This window comes from Balaenoptera borealis (genome assembly GCF_965194805.1).
Source record: "Balaenoptera borealis genome assembly, chromosome: 8".
In the NCBI taxonomy this organism is placed as follows: Eukaryota; Metazoa; Chordata; class Mammalia; order Artiodactyla; family Balaenopteridae; genus Balaenoptera; species Balaenoptera borealis.
In genome coordinates, this window is record NC_138865.1 from 102,003,231 (window position 1) to 102,027,796 (window position 24,566).

The 24,566-nt window shown below is 38.7% G+C and overlaps 2 protein-coding genes across 20 annotated transcripts in view; both read right to left on the reverse strand.

Moving 5' to 3' along the window:
* LOC309634180 (uncharacterized protein) overlaps positions 1-14,938 on the reverse strand; it is a 31,889-nt gene extending 16,951 nt beyond the window's left edge. For 2 of the 8 annotated variants that reach the window (XM_082404064.1, XM_082404067.1), the window contains exon 1: positions 1,097-2,140. Coding sequence is in view for 1 of the 8 variants with exons in the window: in XM_082404063.1 (XP_082260189.1) it covers positions 1,003-1,033 (31 nt within the window). In the remaining 7 variants the exon portion in view is untranslated. Of the gene's footprint in view, positions 1-7; positions 70-977; positions 2,141-14,874 lie in introns of those variants that run through there. The other 6 variants (XM_082404065.1, XM_082404066.1, XM_082404068.1 and 3 more) reach the window with 6 other exon arrangements.
* The window catches only part of ZFP37 (ZFP37 zinc finger protein), a 45,288-nt gene continuing 33,008 nt past the window's right edge, over positions 12,287-24,566 (reverse strand). For 8 of the 12 annotated variants that reach the window (XM_082403983.1, XM_082403979.1, XM_082403978.1 and 5 more), the window contains 3 exons: positions 21,766-21,892; positions 21,326-21,463; positions 12,288-15,011 (listed from right to left, as the gene is read on the reverse strand). In XM_082403983.1, the coding sequence (XP_082260109.1) occupies positions 13,501-15,011; positions 21,326-21,463; positions 21,766-21,892 (1,776 nt within the window). In that variant the 3' untranslated portion in view covers positions 12,288-13,500. Of the gene's footprint in view, positions 15,012-21,325; positions 21,464-21,765; positions 21,893-21,975; positions 22,372-24,566 lie in introns of those variants that run through there. The other 4 variants (XM_082403977.1, XM_082403976.1, XM_082403980.1 and 1 more) reach the window with 4 other exon arrangements.

The window sequence follows — 24,566 nt, forward strand, 5'->3', positions numbered from 1 at the left end:
TACTGACCTCTTAATCCAAGATCATATCAAGCAAGTTCTAAAGGGCACAATTCACTAGAGGGAGTTTGCCTGAAAGAAAATAATAAGGATTTCTGGATTTTTATTATGCCTATCTGGATGAAGAGTGATGTCATTTATAATGATGTAGAATATAGTAGGATGAGTAGGTAAAGTATGAAGAAGGAAGGTAACTATTTTGATCATGCTAAGATTGAAGTGTCTGTGAGTAAACCTCACAGAGATGTGTAGGAGAGAGCTGGCTACTGTGAATCTGGAGCTTGTTAGAAAAGTCTGGGCTGGAGCTATAGATTGTAAAGTCATGACTTTAAGGGTGGAAACTGATACAATGAGTGTGGTTAAAATTGTCCAGGGACAGCGCATAGATTGAAGGACAGGGAGAAGGCAAAGGAGCTTTGAGAGAGTGTTTCTGAGTAAAGGCTTTGGCTTGAAGTACTTGACTAGTTACAAGATTAGTAGCAGAGAATATAAACTGCCTGAAGTCTGTTTAGGAGATAGATCCAAGGATGGAAACAGAACCTCTGGGGGAAGGATGGGAACTCTCCCCCATCCTCAACATCCTTGCTGGCATAAACCCACACAAGGAAACCCAGCACATAATGATATGTGCAGAACGCAGCCTGGATTCAAGCTGTTAAAATTTAAGCTGCAGCCCCAATCACTGACCACGAGCCGCCTGCTCCCTAAGCTATCACAGAGGCGCCCCGCAGGTGCACTACAGCCTCCACTCACTGACCCTAAATAACCCTAAGGGAGGGATACCCCCCTTCAGGGCCCCAACCATCGACTTCTGTCACTCCAACCCATGACCCTGAAAGACCCAGAATCACTCACACAGGCAGGGCCAATCACTAGCCCCACAAACCCCACAGTAAGCCTCGGACCCTCCTCAGAGTCCACTACCAGCAGCGCCACTGGGCGGCAATCACTATCTTAGGCAAGCCCCCTTAATGCCTAACCACGACAGGACCAGAATATACGGACCGCTACAAACGCTCAATCGCTGGTCAAACATGACGCCCTTACTCCCAACACCGCAGTCAGTGACTGAAACCTTTCTGAGAACCGGACTCCTCACCTTCCCGCCTCTCCTCCCTGACCCTTAGCTGAAAGCTATAACCCGCCCCTTACAACGCCGGGGCTACTGGACTCTCTGCGCTATCGCGTTAGGTGGCACGGCCCATCACTTGCCTTTATCGCGAGACTTCCCCGGTTGTTAGTCTCCCTTAGCCAGGGGGTTAACATGGCCGCGCCCATTGAGCGAAAAGTGGGACAGACTGGGAGGCGCCATATTTCGAGTAGGTGTTGGTGCCGTACAGCAGAAAATTCTCAGACGAAGTAGGTGAGAACTGGAATACGGGAGCTACGGAAAAGGTGTACGGGAACAATGAAGGAGCAAAGACATAAACTAGAAAAGAATTCTAGGTATAGGAGGATGGAACCTATTCAGCTAAGACGTGTAGAAAATGGAAACACAGCAGGAGGGTGCAAAGCAAAGATGGGGAAGTGGAACAGCAAAGCAGGGGAAGCCCCTCCTGTTAAGGAGATGAGAAGTCTCTGAGGGCTTAAGTTGTTTGATCTACATAACTTTGCCTCACTTTGACAATCTGAGATATGGTAATAATAACAGTAAATGTTTATTGAGCACTTATTGTATCTTTACTAAAGTAGGTTTTAACTGAGTTTTAACTGAGGTGGAGAAGTCAGAGTGGTGCAGTGTTCTCCCCCGGAGACAGCCCTGGGAGAGGGAAAGTCAGGTTGCCTTTCATCTAGCAAACTCCTGATAATCATCCTGAAAAATGTCTTCTCCCAGGGGCACTTTCCCTGATTGGGATGGGAAGACTCTGCCCCTGCTAAAGACACATCAGCTGGCAGCAGAGGGAAAGTGTTTGGGGTTAAACTCTGAAGGATAATTCAGCACTCCTGGGTTCTCCTCTCAATCTGGTCTTGAACTTGCTCTGTGGCCTTGGGTCAGCCACTTTCCCTCAGTCCTTTCTATGTTGTAAAGTAGCAGAAGCTTGTGAAATACTCATTTGGGTATTTCAATATTTGCTGACCTAAGGAAGAAAGCTACAGGGTCAGTGTCAGTGAAAAGCACTTTAGAATCTACAGTTTTGTTTTTTTTAAAGATTTTTTTGATGTGGACCATTCTTAGAGTCTTTATTGAATTTGTTATGATATTGCTTCTGTTTTATGTTTTGGCTTTTTGGCTCCGAGGCATGTGGGATCTTAGCTCCCCGATGAGGGATCGAACCTACACCCCCTGCCCTGGAAGGCGAAGTCTTAACCACTGGTCCGCCAGGGAAGTCCCAGAATCTACAGTTTTAAAATAATAAATACCATATGATGTTATTACTGTTAAATTAATTAAACAAGGAGACCATTAGACTGAGATGATTCTAATGCCTTAGCAGCCTTCATAAGCAAACCAAAACCTAAGCCTGTCAACGGCTCGACGTTAAGAAATCAAAACCTAAGGACAACCAATCACAAACAGCCAACAAGCTTTCCCAAATAAGGGGAACTACAAATAAGGCAACTGCTTAAACTACCAGCAATCAAATAATTTCCTTGCTTTGCTTCTGTCTTCTCTGTAAAAGTCTTGCCCCCTAGCTCCTGCCAGTGGAGTACTTCTAACCACCTCTGGTTTGGTGCTGCCCAATTCAAATCACTTTTTGCTCAAACTCTTAAAAATTTTAATATGCCTTAGTTTACCTTTTAACATTACTACAGAATAGCCAGCCCTAACTAATGCTTAAAGACACTGGAGATTAATTCTCAGGGGTCACTCAGCTCTTTAAAATCAGATACAGTGTACTTCATGCTTCTGGAATATCCTTCCCAACCATATGCCAGGAGAACTACTATTCATGCTTCAAAGCTGGGCTCCAACATCCTCTTCTCTCTAGGTTTTTCCAGATCCCCCAGGCATCTGTTCCTTTTTATGGGCACAGCTGAACATGCCTTCCTCTGTCACAGCCATATTGTTGCCTGGGACTGGGATTTCCAATACTTGTGTCTTTCTCCCCTTTGGTCTGACAGCTACTCAGGGTGAGACTGTGTCAGAATCAGCTTAGCTCCCCTGATTTGTTAGATATATATTTATGTCTCCCAACTCTTTCTCTGTAATGTAAATCTCATGCCTTCCTTCAGTCACACACATTTATTATTGCCATGCTTGATGATGCAAGGGAGGAGCTCAGTCTGGTAATGCCAGTGCAGTGTGATCAGTGTTCCGACAGGGGCATGATGTGTGCTGCGGGAGCACAGAAGGAGGGGGCTGACTCTGTCAGGGACTGGGTGGTAGTGATGGGGGTGTGGGAAGGGCTCTCAGGAAGGCTTAGGACATGATTTTAAAAACTGAGTCTCGGAAGAGGAGCAGGAATTTGTTAGGAAAACAGAGTGAAGAAGGGATTTCTCAACAGAATAGCAGGTATAATAAACCACTTCTCACATCCCTGGATCTGACATCCTGATAGTACCTCCACATCTTGATTCAGGTGACTCTCTCCACTGGGAATGGCCACACACTCCTGTTTTGGGGGGAAATTCCTTGCCAAGGATCAGGGGAATCTCCTTTGCCTTATGAGGCCCTAAATTAACAGTTCTTTTACATGTATAACCTAATTCAGGGGTCCGCAATCTACAGCCCGTGGGCAAATCTGGCCTGCTGTCTGTTTTAATAAATAAAGTTTTATTGGCCATGCTCACTCATTTACATATTGTCTATGATTGTTTTTGTGTTATAACAGCAGAGTTGAGGAGTCGTGACAGAAACCATATGGCCCCCCAAATCTAAAATATTTATCAATATTATCTATCCCTTTACAGAAGAAATTTGCTGACCTCTGATCTAATTTAATGCTGAGGGGGAAAACCATTATTATCCCTGTTTTACAGAGGAGGAATTTCAGGCACCAAAAGGTCACACAGCTTGTTAGCGGTACAGCCAAGATATCATGATATATAGGAGATATATATAGATATATAGATATGTATGGAGAAGTATATCTGAGCAGAGCAAGGGATGGATTATGATAGACATAGAGTTGCATATCCAGATTCTTCTGCAAGTAAGGTCTTACTGCTCAGCTGTGGGGAGTACAATTAGAAGACAATTTCTAGCTGTCAGCTACTTAAAGGTGGGCCTCAGCTACAGAGAGCTGCCTCACCCAAGGTCATGCCCTTTGCAGGGAAGCCTGCATCTGGTGAATGAGCAAGGTTGGGGTCAGGGTATGAAGACCCAATACAGGACACTTGGAAAAGAAAAACACTCACCCCAGAGCTCCTCACCAGGTTGGCTTTTTGGGCCTACAATGTATTTAAACTTCTTCCTTTTTCTAATCCTGCTTCTCCCCCTTCCTTTCATGGGTGTTGATCTTTAAGAAACATCTGAAACTTCAACTCTATCTCAGAATCTGTCTCCAGAGATCCCAACCACAATTGTATTGTGGTCAGAGAACAAACTCTGCATGACTTCAATTGTTTTAAGTGTATCAAGACTGGTGGTGTGGCCCAGCATTTTTCTATCTTTGTGTACATACCATGTGCACTTGAAAACACTATATTCTACAGTTGTAGAGCTAATGTTCTAGAAATATCAAGGTTTTTCATAGTGCTCTTCAGGTAGTCTATATCTTCACTAATTTTTTCTGTCTAGTTTGTTCTATCAATTGCCTAGAGGGGGATGTGAAAATCTTCAATTACGACTGTGGAATATTGATATCTCTGTTTAATTCTTTCAATTTCTGCTACATATACAGGCATACCTCATTTTATTGCGCTTTGCAGAAAAAAATGCCTTTTACAAATTGAAGGTTTGGGGCAACCTTGCATTGAGCTAGTCTCTCAGTGCCATTTTTCTAACAGCATTTGCTCACTTTGTGTCTCTGTGTCACATTTTGGGAATTCTCACAATATTTCAAACTTTGTCATTATTATTATATTTGTTGTGGTGATCTGTAATCAGTGATCTTTGATGTTATCACTGTAATTGTTTGGGGGTGCCACGAACGTTGCTGTCTTATTTTCGGAAACTGCCGCAGCCATCCCAGCCTTCAGCAGCCACCACCCTGATCAGTCAGCAGCCATCAGCATCGAGGCAAGACCCTCCACCAGCAAAAAGATTACAGCTCACTGAAGGACCAGATGATGGTTAGCATTTTTTAGTAATAAAGTATTTTTTAAATTAAGGTATGTACATTTTTTTAGACATAATGCTATTGCACACCATAGGCTACAGTACGGTGTAAATATGATTTATATATGCACTGGGAAACTACAAAATTCATGTGACTTGTTTTATTGTGATACTCACTTTATTGTGGTGGTCTGGAACCGAATCTGCAATAACTCTGAAGTATGACTGTACTTTGTAACTCTTTTAGGTGCATAGACATTTATGTATGTTACGTATTCCTGATGAATTGATCCTTTTATCTTTTTTAATTGGCCCTCTTTATGTCTGATAACACTCTATCAAGAAGTCTGTTTTGATTAAAAAATGGGCAGAAGACCTGAACAGGCAGAAGGTATTTTTCCAAAGAAGACATACAGATGGGCAACACACACATGAAAAGATGCTCGACATCGCTAATCAGAGAAATGCAAATCAAAACCACAATGAGATTTCACCTCACACCTGTCAGAACGGCTATCATCAAAAATACCACAAATAGGGCTTCCCTGGTAGCGCAGTGGTTAAGAATCTGCCTGCCAATGCAGGGGACACGGGTTCGAGACCTGGTCTGGGAAGATCCCACATGCCGCGGAGCAACTAAGCCCGTGAGCCACAACTACTGAGCCTGCGCATCTGGAGCCTGTGCTCCGCAATGGCGGAGGCCGCGATAGTGAGAGGCCCGTGCACCGCGATGAAGAGTGGCCCCCGCTCGCCGCAACTGGAGGAAGCCCTCGCACAGAATCGAAGACCCAACACAGCCAAAAATAAATTAATTAATTAATTAATTAATTTTTAAAAAAAGAATGATTAAAAAAAATACCACAAATAACAAATATTGGAGAGGATGTGGAGAAAAGGCAACCCTAGTGCACTGTTTGTGGGAATGTAAATTGGTGCAGCCACTGTGGAAAACAGTATGGAAGTTCCTCAAAAAACTAAAAATAGAGCTACCATATAACCCAGCAATTCCACTCCTGGGTATATATCTGAAGAAAACAGAAACACTAATTTGAAAAGATACACTCACCCCAATGTTCACAGCAGCATTATTTACAATAGCCAAGATATGGAAGCAATCTAAGTATCTATCAACAGATAAATGAATAAAGAAGATGTGGTACATATGTACAACGGAATACTCCTCAGCCATAAAAAATGAATGAAATTTTGTCACTTGCAACAACATGGATGGACTTGGAAGGTATCATGCTTAGTGAATTAAGTCAGAGACAGAAAGACAAATACTGTATGTTATCATTTACATATGTAATCTAAACAATAAAACTAATAAATATAAAAAAAAGAAACAGATTCACAGACACAGAAAACAAACCACTGGTTACCCATGGGGAGGGGGAAGGAGGAAGGGGGAAGGGGAAAGATAGGGGTAGGGGATTAAGAGGTACAAACTACTATGTATAAAATAAATAAGCTACAAGGATATATTGTACAGCACAGGGAATATAGCCAATATTTTATAATAACTATAAATGGAGTATAATCTTTAAAAATTCTGAATCACTATGCTGTACATGTGACATTTATATAATATTGTAAATCAACTATACCTCTACTTTATTTATTTTTTAAAATTAATTTTATTTATTTATTTTTTTGGCTGTGCCACGCATCTGATGGGATTTTAGTTCCCTGATCAGGGATCGAACCTGGGCTCTCGGCCATGAGAGCTGGGAGTCCTAACCATTGGACCGTCAGGGGATTCCCTATACCTCAATTTTAAAAAGTTAAAAAGCTAAAAAAAAAAAAAAAAGAGAGAGAAGTCTATTTTGTCTGCTATTAATATAGCCATTCCAGCCTTTGTATGCTTACTATTTGTATGATATATCATTTTCAATCCATTTAATTTTAACTTACCTGTGACTTTTTAAAGTTTGGATCTTGTAGATAACATAAAACTGGGTCTTGCTTTTTTTTCTCCATTATGTAAAGCTCTGTCTTTTAATTGAAGCTTTTAGTCCATTAACTTTTTAATTTTTATTGGGGTATAATTGATTTACAATGTTGTGTTAGTCTCAGAGGTACAGCAAAATGAATCTGTTATACATATACGCATATCCACTCTTTTTTAGAGTCTTTTCCCATATAGGCAATTACAGTGTAAGTTCCCTGTGCTATACAGCAGGTCCTTATTAGTTACCTATTTTATATATGGTAGTGTGTATGTGTCAATCCCAATCTTCCAATATATAGTCCGTTAACTTTTAATGTAATTATTGCTATGGTTGGATTTAGATCCACCATATTATTTGTATTGTTTGTCCCTTTTGATTTTGTTCCTGTGTACCTCCTTTCCTGCTTCCACTAGGAATTTTAAATACTTATTAGAGGTTCATTTAACTTTATCTGTTGTGTTTCTGGCTATACTTCTTTGCTTTACTCTTTAATGGTTTCTCTAGATATTGCTCTATACATCCTTGACCTTCATTCTACTTTCAATTGCTATCATTTATAGCACATAAAATTTAGAAACTCTCTACAATATAGGTCCACCCCCCTTTCTTTATGCTAGAGTTGTTATATGTACTGCAGCTAAATACCTTACAATCCACATAAGGCAATGTTATAAGTTTTGTTTTAAACAATCCTAAGTATTTTAAAGAAATTAACAAGTTAGAATAGTCTTTTACATTTACCTATGTATTTACCATTTCTGATACTCTTTAATGCTTCCTGAAGAGCTGAGTTTCCATCTGGCATTATTTCCCTTCAACCCAAAGAACTTTATGGTCGTTGGGGATAAATTCTCTTAATTCATTTATCTAAAATGTCATTATTTCACCTCCATTCTTTTTTCTTTTTTTGTCAAAATTCATTTTTATTAATAGAAAATAAACACTTATTCCAGTTGTTATACTTGAAGTTGCTAATAAAAAAAAAGAATTTAAAATCACCACTTAATAATCCTGTTTTAACTAAGACAATGAAACTGTGGCTTAAAAAAAAAAACTATTCAGCACCATTTGCTCCACCTCCATTCTTAAAGGATATTTTTGCTGGATATAGAATTTGAGGTTGAGGTTGAAGGTTTTTTTGTTTTCTACAGCATGTTTAAGGATACCAATCCACTGTCTTCTGGCCTCCACAGTTTTTGATGATAAGTCACCAATCATTAAGATTGTTTTTATCAAATATGTGTCACTTTTTCCCCTGGATTTCAAGATTTTCTTTCTTTCTTTAAAGATATTGATTTGGAACATGCTCTTCCTTTTTAAAAAATATTTATTTATTTATTTATTTTGGCTGCGCTGGGTCTTAGTTGCAGCATGCAGGCTTCTTAGTTGCGGCATGTGGGCTTCTTTGTTGCGGCATGCAGTCTTTTAGTTGCGGCATGCATGCAGGATCTAGTTCCCCGACCAGGGATCAAATCTGGGCCCCCTGCATTGGGAGCGTGGAGTCTTGGGACCACCAGGGAAGTTCCAAGATTTTATTTCTATCTTTAAGTTATAGAGCTTGTCTAGGAAGTACCTAATCATGGTTTTCTTAATTTTCATCCTGCTTGGAGTTTGCTGAGATTCTCAAATCAGTACATTTATGTCATTTACCAAACTTGGGGAAATATCAGCCATTATATCCTCAAATATTTTGTATGTCCCATTCTCTCCTCACTCTCCTTTTGGGACTTCATCTACATATATGCAAGACATGTTTTTTTGTCCCACAGGTCACCGGTTAATGTCTTTTCATCATTTTTCTCTCATTTGTTTGATCATTTCTACTGATCTATTTCAAGTCAATGACTCTTCCCCCTGTAATTTACATTTGGCACACTTATCCTGTGAATTTTAAATTTCAGATGTATTTTTCAGTTCAAGAATTTTATTTTGGTTTTTCTTTGTAGTTTCTATTTCTTCTCTGAGTTAAAAATCGTTACATTCATTTTGAGCATATTTTATTTCATTAAGCATAGTTATAATAGCTACATTAATATCTTCATCAGCTTATTCCAATATCTGGGTTGGTTGTCTGTTTTCTTGAAATGGGGTCACATTTTCCTAATTCTTTGAATGTCAAGTAAGTTTGTCTTGTATCCTGGATATCATGAATGATAAGTTGTGGCAATTCTGGATTCCATTATATTTCTTGGAGGAGTGTTAATGTTTTTGTTCTATCAAGTAATTAACATCCTTGAACTCAGACTTTAATTTCTGTCACTGAGGGAGCAGCACAAATGAAAGCTCAGTTCAAAAGACAAAGGGTTAGGAGTTGTGCCATACCTGCATGATTCAGGGGTCAGCCAGAGACTTGTGCAGACTTTATTCACATAATTTGGGTTCCCCCCTTTGAGTCTCTCTTTTCTGGGATTCTCCCCTCATTTTCCAGTAGCTGTGGTTGCTATGAACTCAGTCTTGTGGTTTTTCATGTTAAAAAAACCTGCATGTTTTCTCTCAAATTATCTCTCTCTACCACACCAACTTCTATCTTATGAGGGTGTCATACCTTATTTAATCAATTAATTGGCAACTTATGTTTTATCTAACTTCTCTGTGTTCTGTGATAATTATAGTACACCCTGATTGTGTTTCATAGAAGAGCTTCCTGGCAGGAGGAGTGCAAAATATTTTCAGGCTTTGATGTATACTGTCAGATTTACATTTAAATCGGTTGTACAAACTTGACTACCAAAAGCAGTGTATGAGCAATCTTGTTTCTACCTCTCTTGCAAACCTGATTATTTTTTAAATCTTCATTTAATAGAAAAATTTCTTACTTTTTCCTCTTCTGTATGTCAGAGGAGTTCAGCATCTTTCTGTCTCTTCCCACACTCTCAGATTCTAAAAAATGTATGCCTGGAACGCTCTTCCATCATATATACATGACTTGTTTTCATATTCGTCAAGATTGTGTCACCACTAAGTAAGCTTGAGCTTGTACCACCACTACCACCATATTTAAAACTGCATTCTCTTACAATTGCATTTCCCTTCCCTGTTTTGTTTTTTGCCATACCACTTATCACCCTCTGTCATACTCTGTATTTTAATTACAGTTGACTCTTGAACAACACAGGTTGAACTGTGTGGGTCCAGTTATACATGGATTTTTTTCAATAAATATATGTAGTACTACATCATCCATGGTTGGTTGAATCCTTGGATATGGAACCACAGATTTGGAGGGCCAACTATGGGACGTAAGCATTTGCAGATCTTGGTATCTGTGGCTGGTCCTCGAACCAGTCCCCTGTGGATACCAAGGGACAACTATATTTAGATTTACTGCCTGTCTCCCACTCTAGAATTAAGCTCTCTGAGGACAAGATTTCTTTTCTTCTTATTTTGTTGACTGCTATATCTCTAAGACTTAGAATAGTGCCCAGCATATAGTAGATGATAAATATTTCTTGAATAAAGAAATGTTTTTAAACTGTTAATAATTAATTTTATGGATATATGCCTCCTCATCTTCTTTATATTGAAGAAATGTCTCAGGAACATTTTAAAATATTTTTAAATTTTACTTAAACAATTATTCAGATTAGTGATTCTCAAAGTGTGGTCCCCAGACCAGTAGCATCAGCATCTTCTGGGAACTTATTTAAAATGCAAATTCTCAGGCCCCATCACAGACCTACCGAGTCAGAAACTTTGTGGGTGAGGCCCATTTCTAAAGTCCATGTTTTAAGAAGCCCTCCAGGCCACTGTGATGCATGCCCAAGCTTGTGTATCATTGATTTAGACTCACATCTGTATGTCTATTTTCTTTCATTGTTCGCTTCTAATTAGTTTTAGACATCATTTCCTATTCATTGATACTAAATTTTAATTCATTTTTTACTGCACAGGATGACTTTCAGCATTCATTTTTACTGTTCAGGTATACCTATATTTTTGACTGTCCCAGGAGTGGCACTACCATGGGTTCTCCAAGAGGTGTAGGAAACTTCTAGCCATATGTGCAACTGTTTTATTCTTCTACAAAGTGCAGATTTTCTACAGCTCTGGACAGTGATGATTCATTCTGTGCATAGTGCTAGATTTTCACCTGGTAATAAATTACTGATGGAAACGGCTTTCACATTTCATTTTCTTCCCCGACAGTAAATAAGTTACTTGGTAATGAGAGCATAATATCCGTGAGTTAATCTTTCAATACATGTATGTGCACACGTGCACACACACATGCACACGTTCCATTCTAAATATTCATACTTTTTAATTCTCCAAAATGAGGTCAAGAAGGCAGGCATTGGAATAGGAAATATTTGCAAAGATGGCATTTAATCACATACGGTTGAGGGTCCATAATTATGCTAGGCTAGTATCTAGGTGAAATATTTATTGAGAAGTATTGACCATGACTAGACAAGTCTTTCCTACCAACTTATATGTTTATTCTGAGGAATAAATCAGGTAATGCAGTGAATGTGCTGTGAAAAATGTAAAAGGTGACATACGTATCAAATATTATTATTATCTTATATTACAAAACCATTTTTGTCCTTATGTTACTGTTTTTAGTGTAACAACTTAAATTTTAGAACAGTTCAGCTGTATTTTTTAATCTATGACTCATGAGTAAAAATAGGAAAGTAGGTTTCCTGTGCAAACCCAAATTGATTAACAGTATCTTCTGGAATGCATGCTTAAGAATGATTCTGAGGCCGAGTCTAGATTCACTCAGAAAGAGTGCAGTGATACATTAACAAGGTCTGCTATTGGGCAAGAACATAGTGCCACTTGTTGCAATACATTTTTTTTTTTCAAACCATTAACTTTTTGGAATATACCCATGGCTTGTTTTTTTTTCTTAAAGTATTTGTTTTTTATTTATTTATTTATGGCTGTGTTGGGTCTTCGTTTCTGTGTCAGGGCTTTCTCTAGTTGTGGCAAGCGGGGGCCACGCTTCATCGCTGTGTGCGGGCCTCTCACTATCGCGGCCTCTCTTGTTGCGGAGCACAGGCTCCAGACGCACAGGCTCAGTAATTGTGGCTCACGGGCCCTGCTGCTCCGCGGCACGTGGGATCTTCCCAGACCAGGGCTCGAACCCGTGTCCCCTGCATGGGCAGGCAGACTCTCAACCACTGCGCCACCAGGGAAGCCCCTGTTGCAATACCTTTGAAATCCCAGATTGAGGTATCTGCATATAAGCACTTTGAATATGAGATAAAATGGAGTGATTGTGCAGAAAATCACTTTCATTCAGCTGCAATCACAGTTCATCTTCAGTCTTTAAAAATATGATGAATAAAAGAAACACAGTGCTGAGTTATAGTTGTAATTCATTATTTTAATGAAAGAACATGTTTGATAGGAAAAGCCTTTGTGAATTCAATATCAAATTTAATACCATATCCTCATTCATGAATAAGCATAAAAACTCTTACTTTGTCAAATAACATCGTGGAGTGGGTTCAGTGAAAATTTTCATTAGTATTCATTTATACATATTAAAAGGATTTTAATTGTGAAAATAATATATGTACATGAGTTAAAAATTTAAAGAGTATACAATAAAAAGGAGGTCTCCCTCCCATCCCAGACCCCATTCCTGTACTCCTGTGCCCAATGGCAACCACTAAGTTTCTTTTGTATTTTTTCAAATCAATCTACTCACATATAAATATACGTATATATACACACATACATACATACATACACACAGACAGACAGGAAAACACACACACCCTTTTGTACACAAGTGGGAACAAACTATATATGCAGTTGAGCAACCTGCTTTTTTCACTCAACAATATATCTTGGATAGCATTCCCTACCAGCACCTGTGTGTTCTCAGCTGATTTCCTTCATTTTCTCTTAATTTTGTGTTAACATTTTTTTAACATAGATAATAACCCTTTTATAAAGTTTTCTGCTGACGCAGAGACTAGCAAAGACATTAAGAAAGAGCTGCATGATAGCATCAAAGATGAAACTCATACCAATGGTCACACACATTTATACATGGCAATAAACAGATATGCAAATTCAATTCTCGTATGTGGTGCTTAAGTACACAACACTCAAGCAACTCAGGAATTGTCAGAAAATGTAATTTGTTTCTCTAGTGCTCTGATTATTCAATTATTAACAATTTTAAAAGCTTTATATTCAATCTGAATATATAGATCATTTATAGTAATTATTTTTAAAACAATATTTTATCTAAAAGGTTTAGTATCAGGTTTAAACTCTCCATCCATTTCTTCCATGTGATGATTCATTTTCAAATTCTCTCATGTGTAACGAGGTGTGACTTCTTGTTAAAAGCTTTCTAACATTCTTTAAAGTTAGAATACTTCTAAGGTTAAATAAAACCTTTAGTTCAGACTTCCCCCACTAATTTCACTCATGAGATTTCTCTTCTGAATGAGTTTTCATATGTTTAGTAAGGGATGCATTTTGTTTGAAGGCTTTTCCACATTCATTACATTCATACGGTTTCTCTCCAGTGTGGGATCTCTGATGTATAACAAGTTGTGACTTTGCATTGAACGCTTTTCCACATTCATTACATTCATAGGGTTTCTCCCCAGTATGAGTTCTCTGATGTACAATGAGGTGTGACTTTTGGGTAAAGGCTTTCCCACATTCATTACATTCATAGGGCTTCTCCCCAGTATGAACTCTCTGATGTTGAGTAAGACCTTCAATTTGCTTGAAAGCCTTCCCACATTGATTGCATTCAAAAGGACTCTCACCTGTATGAGTTCTCATATGGTAAGTAAGAGATGAGCTATGTCCAAAGGCTTTTCCACATTCATTACATATATAGGGTTTCTCTTTAGTATGAGTTCTTTGATGTATAATGAGGTGTGACTTCTTGCTGAAAGCTTTCCCACATTCATTACATTGAAAGGGTTTCTCACCTGTATGAATTCTCATATGTTTAGTAAGGGATGAGCTATACTTAAAGGCTTTTCCACATTCATTACATTCGTATGGTATTTCACCTGTATGAGTTCTCACATGTTCCGTAAGAGATGAGTTATACCTAAAGGACTTTCCACATTCCTTACATTCATAGGGCTTCTCGCCTGTATGAGATCTCACATGTTGAATAAGGTTTGAGCTATGTCTGAAGGTTTTCCCACATTCAGTACATTCATAGGGCTTTTCCCCAGTATGAACTCTCAGATGGTCAGTGAGGGCATGTTTATGACCATGGGCTTTGCCACACTGAATACACTCATATGGTTTTTCTCCAGTGTGAGTTCTCTGGTGTACAACAAGGTGTGATTTTTGGCTAAAAGCTATCCCACATTCATTACATTCATATGGTTTCTCACCTGTATGAATTCTCTGATGGTCAACGAGTCCTTGTTTGTGGCTGAGAACCTTCCCACATTCATTACATTCATATGGTTTCACTTTATTCTGAGTTTTGTCACGCTTAGTAGGAGATGAGCTACAGATGGATGATTCCTTATGTTTTTCTCCAGTTTGAATTTTGTCCCGTTCAGTATGTTTCTTGCCAGTTTGAGTTTTATCAGGCCTATTAGATGAGCTATGGTTGGGTAATTTCTCACATTTCTTTCCAGTTTGATTTTTGTCTTTCTTTGTATCAGATAAGCTATGGCTGAATGATTTTGTATGCTCTTTAGCTACATCAGGTTTCTTTTCTACATAATTTCTTACATGACCAGGTAAGTCTAAATTCTTTCCATGTGAATCAAATTTAAGAAGCTTTTTTTTTGAAGGAACGTATTTTGTACTCACATTTTTTTTCCCCAATGAACTACATTCATGGCCCTTTTTCTTAGTCAGAGTTGTTTTCTTGAAAGCAACTTCCCCAAGGAGTTTGTTTTGAGATTCCTGGTGGTTCTCTAGCTGGTCATCATCTTGCTGGACTTCTTCTAAAGTGGAATTCAATGAGACATTCTTGTGAATCTTTGCACTCTCATATTTTGGAATACAATTTATAAAGAAATGCCTTGTTGTGGGGCTGAATCTTTATTCAAGCCTAGTATCCTAAAGTGAATGAAATATCAAGTGCAAATGTCCCTGTCTTTTTGGACTTGAGGGGGAAAGCGCTGTAGTAAAAACAGGAAAAGAAAGTTGACAATAGTGGTTAGAAAAGGCTTTGGCTGTTTATAAATATGACCTTGCAACCTGGGATAAAAGATGAAATAAACACAAGGAGCAGTGAATAAAAAACAGATGAAGTTAAAAGCTTGTAATTGTTGTTGACACTTTTTAAAGTCTCTCCTCAGCCCAAGCAGCCCAGCTTTAATAACTGCCAATCCACCAATAGTATTTGGCTCTTACAGCCCATCTATATTCATCCAACTCTCCATAGTCACAGTTGGAGACAGCTGGCTCAAGCCAAGATGTCCAATAAGAGTATGTCTCCTAAAAACTTAGACTCTAGTTAGTCTCCACTGGGTGCTAAATTTAAAAATGATATAAGACAACTACTATAAAGCCACATTTTCCCTATGTAAACAGAAAGTTCATCAGTACAAAGAATAAAGCATACATCCACAGAAAAGCAGAGATGTGAGATCATGTGTCCTCAAAGAGACCATTTGCATAATCCCAGTTCCTAATGGCTTCCCAGTACTGGTTCTAGTCCCCAGCTGAAGTATCACCCCTTAGGTTACAAGAAGCCTTATAATAAATTCCTCCATTTACTTAGGATAGCTCAAGTAAAATTTTGTTATTGCTCCCCAAAGAGCCAAAATAAGAGAAAATAAGGTAAGTCCATCAAAGAGTACTGAAGAGCATATAGATGACTGAGGGATTAAGCAGGAAAGGATGTTCCACTGCTACCACCCATGATTAATATAATAATGCAATTCCTGTAGTAAAAAACATCCCACAGTTTCTATGAGTTACCTGATGTTTTTACCATATTATAAAGTTTGATATTGGCAAATAAACTACACCATTTGGATTTACAGTGTACACACACACTTGTTTTCCAATAGTTTGCTATGGAGCACATCTTCCTGTCAGGTCACTCTAACTGTCAATTATAAATTGTAAGCTAATTCCCAACTCTAAGTGATTGCTCACATTCTTTCCTCCACACATTATACAATTACACATTTTGAGATATCTTCTCAATCTATGCTTCCCTTCTCTAAGACCACCACCTACACTGACAGATGTAGGCAGCCATGTTTGTAGTATATGATCCAACTTCTCCCTGAAAACAATTGATCGGACAGTGGTAAACACCAGGCTCCAGCTATTCAACAATTCTCCTAAGAACTTAGAATTGAAACTTGAAGACTTCTGTTAGCTAGATATGGACGTTACATATGTAAAAACCAAAAAATTTAGAAGTTAGGACTACCATTTTGGGGGTGGCCTTTTTCAGCTACGGACATGGAAAAACAGAAAAAGCTTCAGGATAGGAATCAAAGAGATTCAAAGAGAGAAGCAGACATAAGAGTCCCCATGACCTCAGCAAGAAAGAGATAAAAAGTGAATAGTTGTTTTACTAGTAAAAGAACATTACATGGATAAAGTGAAAACTAAGTTCAAACAGAAAAGAGTTATGGTGTTTGAATATATAGCCGGGAAATACTATTACTTTTATGGAGAATTTTTAAGAGATTAGTTCCCATGGAGTAGATCAATTTTTATAAGTATACATAAAGTAGTGTTATACTTATAGTAGGAAGAATTGGAGTTGCCAGCTGCTTTTTCATTTAGGAAATTTTAAGTGATGCAAGCATCCTGAGAGAAAGATTATAACAAGAACTTTTATGTAGCATGACAAGGCTGCATCTTCCAATGTCCAAGGATGCTGGGGAGGATGGAGGCAAACCTCCTTCTGGGAAGAAAGGGATCAAAACTCAAACCTTTCCCCTTGAGGTGTAACATTATAAGAACCTCTTATTATGATGATTTGGGCTGGTCCCAACTGACATTGGCCAGCTGGAAAAGATATAAAGCACCACAGAGAAATTTACCATGAGGGAGGGGAGGAGGCTCTGAACTAGTGAACTGGTATAATAATAGGGTAATACTAGGGGAGAGCTGGGTCTGGCAGAGCATGTAATTAAGGCTATAAGCTTGTCCTGAATCTGAGACAGTAACTGACATGAATTTTAAGCTAAAATGACTGTAACTTCAGAAACTGAAGCATGGAGCTCATTAGACCCAGCAAATCAATGGAGGGAATAGAATAGTCCTTCCTTGAAGAAACTTCAAGGCCGATAGAAGAACCTGAGCCAAGAATAGAGTCACTGTAGCAATGACAAAGATGTATGCATTAAATGACTCAGGATTATTTTTCAGTTGTAACACCAAGTATCAGCGAGAAATGTGAAGACAGCCAAAACTGGAGCCACTAATGGATGGATCAAAAACTCTATAAAGGACTTCCCTGGTGGCTGAGTGGTTGAGAATCCGCCTGCCAATGCAAGGGACATGGGTTGGAGCCCTGGTCCGGGAAGATCCCACATGCCGTGGAACAACTAAGCCTGTGCACCGCAACTACTGAGCCTGCGCTCTAGAGCCCGCAAGCCACAACTACTGAGCCCTCATGCCACAACTACTGAAGCCTGGGAGCCTAGAACCTGTGCTCTGCAACAAGAGAGGCCACCGCAATGAGAAGCCTGCGCACAGCAATGAAGAGTAGCCCCTGCTCACCGCAACTAGAGACAGCCCGCGCGCAATGAAGACCCAACGCAGCCAAAAATAAATAAAATAAAATAAAATAAACAAACAAAAACAAACAAACAAACAAAACTCTATGAAGTCTCTTCATTTGTCATTTGAAAGACTGGTCCCTCTGGTCTTGGGAAATTCATGGAGTCTTGAAAAATTCAATGTTAGAAGAAACTTAAAAAGATATTGTGGACATTCTGCTAATTTGGGGACTGTAGTGATATATAATAACTGAATATTTTAATGTTTGGTAGCAACATCTAAGACGAATTTTTTTTTAAGGGGGGGATTTAATAATCTACCTAAGAATTGGAGCAATTTAGGTATGGGACAATATGAATCTAATTTGGGTGATATCAGTCAGAACTGAGGGGGGAAAAAAAAATCAGGAACTGAGGAAAGAATAGTAAGAGGGAAGGTAGAGAGCAAGGATTCATGGGAACTCCATGGCAGACAGGCCTAAAATCTGACCCTGATAAAAACAAGGAAGGTGGAAGGAAGCTCTAATTTAGAAAGAAAGATAAAGCTTTCAATTTCTGACCATCTGAGAATAAGCTATCCTGTAAGGAGGTAAAATATAAGACAAAGGAATTGAAGATTTATTTGGACAAGATAAATCTATCTTGGAAGTCACCAGTATAGAATAAATAGCTTGTATTTACACAATAGATTATTCCTTTGAGGAAAACAGAATTTAGAAAAAGAATAGATAGTAGAAGACAAAACCTTAGGGACACTTCAACAAAGTGAGAAAGAAGAGAATCTGGTGAAAAAAATTGGTAAAGGAACACTTAAACGATAAAATCAGATTCAAGTGGTATAATTCAAGCTAGGTGGGCAAGAATTTCAGGCTGATCAAAACTATTAAAATATGCACTGGAAGGTTACCACTGCTGACTTTAAAGTCAGAAATTGTTAGAGTCATGGATCCTATGGAGTTTGACTGCAAGGGTTAGGGAGAAAATGGAAATAATGTTGGTGGTATAGACCACAGGTCTAGAGCATTTCACAGTGAAAGGGGGAAAATGGAAAGTAACGAGGGGCAGGAGGATCACGCCAAGAGATCTGGATAGAGGACAGATTTAAGAATGCCTGAATCTTTAAGGAGAGAAATTTGATACTATGGGGTCTAAGAGTGTGGGTGGACGAAGGGAGAAAAGCTGAGGATATTAGGAAAAGGGAGGATAATTTTAAAAAGCATTGCTTTAGAGAGGTAAGCAGGAATGGGATTACTTAAGGAAACAGCTAAAAGGGTTCACTGCTCTTTCTCAAAACTGAGCAACAGAGAGCATGGATGAGGAAAGATGGCTATATGGAACGGTCAGTTAGGCATCTGATGGTCTGGTACCCAAGGTTTAGAGCCCTGTTTTTCAACTTTTTTCCTACCACAACCCCAGTGCTATGGCAGACTGTATTATTGTTCCCTGTGGATTACACCTCCCAGCCCCACTGCATGGCCATTTGAATCCTCCCTGTGAAAGGAGTATACATTCCTACCCAGTTGAACTCGGGAGTGGCCAGGTGATCTGCTTTGACTAATGAACCAATAAAATGTAAGCAGAAAGAGATATCTACCACATCCAATCAGTGATTTTAAGTCATCATATGGTTCCACTCCCTCTTCATTGCCTCTGTAATGAGACCAGAATTTGCCAAATAGGGACTGCTCTTTCAGTGTAGGTCACAAGATAATGTGGAAAAGGGCTGCAGCTTGAGCAAGAAAGAAATCTTTCTTTTTGTAGGCCACTAAGATTTTGGGGTCTTCCTTTAATGGGATGTAACTTAGCCTAAGCAGACTGATACAAATGGTATAAGCAAATCCCCATAAGTCACACTGGCTCCCGACTACAGTGAATCTCCTATGAGAACCTCTCATGTGGACAGGTCACAGAAGGAAGAGATATTAGAATCTCCAAGGTTGGAGAATCTTTGTAGTTTGAACTCTTTTTCCCCCAGGAGATTTTGATATTTTTCTACTGCTACTTCCTAGGATCTGTAAGATGAATTTAAGAATAAATTATTCAAAGAATTCCAAACCCATGCACCTATGGTCAATTAATCTATGACAAAGGAGGCAAGAATATACAGTGGAGAAAAGACAGTTCTCTTCAATAAGTGGTGCTGGGAAAACTAGACAGCTACATGTAAAAGAATGAAATTAGAACATTCTCTAACACCATACACAAAAATAAACTCAAAATGGGTTAAAGACCTAAATGTAAGATCAGATACTATAAAACTCCTAGAGGAAAACACAGCCAGAACAATCTTTGACATAAACTGCATCAGTATCTTTTTGGACCTTCTCCTAGAGTAATGGGAATAAAAGCAAAAATAAACAAATGGGACCAAATTAAACTTAAAAGCTTTTGCACAGCAAAGGAAACCGTAAACAAAATGAAAAGACAATCTACAGAATGGGAGAAAATATTTGCAAACTATGCAACCAACAAGGGATTAATCTCCAAAATATACAAACAGCTCATATAGCTCAATATAAAAAACAAAAAACAAAAAACAACCCAATCAAAAAATGGGCAGAAGATCTAACAGACATTTCTCCAAAGAATACATACAGATGGCCAACAGGCACATGAAAAGATGCTCAACACCGCTAATTATTAGAGAAATGCAAATCAAAACCACAATGAGGTATCACCTCACACCAGTCAGAATGGCCATCAAAAAGTCTACAAATAATAAATGCTGGAGAGGATGTGGAGAAAAAGGAACCCTCCAATACTGTTAGTGGGAATGTAAATTGGTACAGCCACTATGGAAGACAGTATGGAGGTTTCTTAAAAAACTAAGAATAGAGCTACCACATGATCCTGCAATCCCACTCCTGGGCATATATCTAGAGAAAACCATAATTCGAAAAGATACATGCACCCCAATGTTCACTGCAGCACTATTTACAATAGCCAAGACATGGAAACAACCTAAATGTCCATTGACAGATGTATAAAGAAGATGTGGTATATTTATACAATGGAATATTACTCAGCCATAAAAAAGAATGAAATAATGCCATTTGCAGCAACATGGATGGACCTAGAGATTATCATACTAAGTGAAGTAAACCAGACAGAGAAAGACAAATATCATACGATATCGCTTATATGTGGAATCTAAAAAAAAATGATACAAATGAACTGTACAAAACAGAAACAGACTTACAGACATAGAAAACAAACTTATGGTTACCAAGGGGAAAGATGGGAGGAAGGGATAATTTAGGAATTTGGGATTAACATATACACACTACTGTATATAAAACAGAAAACCAACAAGGACCTACTGTATAGCACAGGGAAATATACTCAATATTTTGCAATAGCCTATAAGGGAAAAGAATCTTAAAATATATATATATATGTATGTACAACTGAATCACTTTGCTGTATGCCTCAAACTAACATAATATTGTAACTATACTTCAACTATACTTCAATAAAAAGAAAAATATATATTTTAAAATTAATGAATAATAAAAATGTGAAAAAAAAAGAATTCCAAAGTTACCACCAAGAAACTAGGAACTTACTTCCATTGGCTCCTATTCCCTTGGGTCTTGCTATTTCACTCAGACCACCTTGTCTGGGTCTTTTCCCCTTCCCCAGCCATGGCTCTTCTCCTTTTCCCAACTTGGATATCATGTCTGGTTTGAGAGCTTGATACCCTACTCATGAGAAAAGATAGAAATTGAGTGTTAGAACAACAAACATTCCAGAAATCAAGCCCTACCATTTAAGCTTCAGAGCTTTTAAAGCATAAAAGAACACGTGGCTTCTGAAATTTCAGTGCAGATGTCCATGTACCCCATCTGAGTAGATCCTCCATTTTCAAGGCAGGAGCACAAGTATTCTGGCTAGTACCCAAAGGGGATTAAAACTCTTTGATTTATAAAAATTAAGGATAAACTTATCCAAGGACTTCAGAGAGAAGGCATCACAGTAGGCACACTTTGAATTACTTTGTCCTTACCCAATGAGGCTAGGTTGCTGTAATTCTCCAGCATCACATCCTTGTACAGGCTCTTTTGAGAAGGATCTAGTTGCTCCCATTCCTTCTTGGTAAAGGCCATAGTCACATCTTTGAATGTTACCGATCCCTGTAATAGCACATTCTTAGTTCAGTCCAATGTTATCCACATCAGTGAGAGATGCAAACAAGATAATAATGACTTTCTCTTACCTTGACCATTCACTGATGATCATAATGTTATACACGGGGCTTATTTTTTTACCCAATTTTGCATTTTTGTTTTTGAGAGATAAAAATCATACTAAGGGGGCTTCCCTGGTGGCGCAGTGGTAGAGAGTCTGCCTGCTAATCCAGGGGACGCGGGTTCGAGCCCTGGTCTGGGAAGATCCCACATGCCGCGGAGCAACTAGGCCCGTGAGCCACAACTACTGAGCCTGCGCATCTGGAGCCTGTGCTCCGCAACAAGAGAGGCCACGATGGTGAGAGGCCTGCGCACCGCGATGAAGAGTGGCCCCCGCTTGCCGCAGCTACAGGAAGCCCTAGCACAGAAACGAAGACCCAACATAGCAATCAATCAATCAATCAATAAACCTTTAAAAAAAAAAAAAAAAATCATACTAAGAAATGTCCCTATAATGGACTCAATGTTTGTGTCCAATTCATTGTTGAAACCTTGTCCTCCAATGTGATGATATTAGGAGATAGGGCCTTTGGGAGGTAATTAGGATTCAATGAGATCATGGGAGGGGAATCTTCATGAATGGGATCAGTGCCCTTATAAGAGTCATGAGACAGCTTGCTTCCTGTCTCTGCTCTTTCTGCCAAGTAAGGATCCAACAAGAAGTCTGAAACCTGGAAGAGGGCTGTCGCCAGATCCCGACCCAATGTCGGACTTCTAGCCTCCAGAACTGTCAGAAACAAATTTCTGTTGTTTATAAGCCACTTAGTCTACGGTACTTTGAAAAAAAATCCTATGATTATCAGAGAGAAAGACAATTACAACAAACAAACCAACCAGAATCAGTCTTCATCTTTTCTTCTGTAACTAAAGACTATGGAGTAGTGTTTATAGAGTTCTGAGGCAGAAGAATTGAGACCCTTGGTTTTTATGACCAGTCAAAAAATCATTTATGTTTGTAAGCAAAAGTAAGGTATTTTAGGCATGTAAGGATGCAGAAAGTATATTACCTATGTACTTTATAAATAAAGAGAAGGAGGGAGGGAGAAACTGGGAATGTGGTAGGAAGAGGAGAGACAGGAGGAGAAGAAGAAGAGGAATGATTTTTAAAAGAAGGAAAATTGGATCAGAATAAAGATTTCAAGATTGGGAAAGACTTAAGCATATACAAGACAAAACTATGAATAATAAAACCAGTAAAATGTCTAGTTACATCCAAGTAACTTGATAACGTAAAAAATCAAAAGGTATCAAGAGGTATGATGTAAGAAAAATAAGCAGGCATATAACTGGTTGGGGACAGGGGAGAAATTAAAGCATGTTAAACTTCTCCTCTTATTAGGCAGCTACTGGAGAATTCTGAAACTGATAAGTATACATTCAAACATGTCTGTTTAACATTTAAAGATCACCCCTGACTGCCATAAACCACCAATAAATTAGCTGCATGTGTCACCAATCTCTGACCTCACAAACGTCCAGTCACTGATTCCTATAACTCCTGTCATTAATTGTCACTGGCCTCCCAATCACTGAGCCAGCATGGCCCTTCCTAATCACTAAGCCTATAATTCCAAAATTACTGATCCCAACAAACCTCCCAATCACTAACAGCAACAGATCTCCCCACTCACTTGCCCCACAAATACTCTGATTACATATTCCCACAGGTTCCTCAACTATTGATACCAGTGGAACATATCACTCTCCATCTCTGATATCACCCCAAATCCTATCAATCTCCAGTCACTGATGCCAACAGAACTCTCAAACAGTGGCTTTTACAGAAACTCTAATCACTGCCAGTAAACTTCACTACACGCTCACCCTCTTTAGCCATTCCCTTTGCCTGCTTGCTTTAACCAAAACCTACCTGTCTCCTGAGGATTCTGCTCCCTTACAGTGATCCCCGTGGAGGTTGTTTGCCCACCTCCACCCCAACCCATGTACCTCAGGGCCTGAAAATGAAGTAAATTATACTTTCAACAGTTTTTCACTCATCCTTCAAAATCCCTATCTCGTTTAGAGTATCACCAGACTTTAACCCATTAATAGTCTGGTTCGATAATTCACTAGAAGGACTCACAGGGTTCAGCATATAGCTGTACTCATAGCTATGATTTAGCACAGCAAAAGAATTCAGTGCAAAATCAGCTAAGGAAAAAGCTGCATGAGGTGAAGTCCAGAGGAAGCCAGGAACAAGTTTCCAAGAGTCCTCTCCCAGTAGAGTCACACAGTAAATACTTAATTCTTTCAGAAATGAGTTGTGCTAACACATGTGAAATGTTGTTTACCAAATGATGCTACTAACAAGGGCTTAATTTCCAAAATATACAAACAGCTCATAGAACTCAATTAAAAAAAAAAACCCAATAAAAAAATAGGCAGAAGACCTAAATGGACATTTCTCCAAAGAAGACATAAAGATGGCTAATAGGCACATGAAAAAATGTTCAACATTGCTAACTATTAGAGAAATGCAAATCAAAACTACAATGAGGTACTACCTCACACTGGCCAGAACGGCCATCATTAAAAAGTCTACAAATAATAAATTCTGGAGAGGGTGTGGAGAAAAGGGAACTCTCCTACACTATTGGTAGGAATGTAAATTGGTACAGCC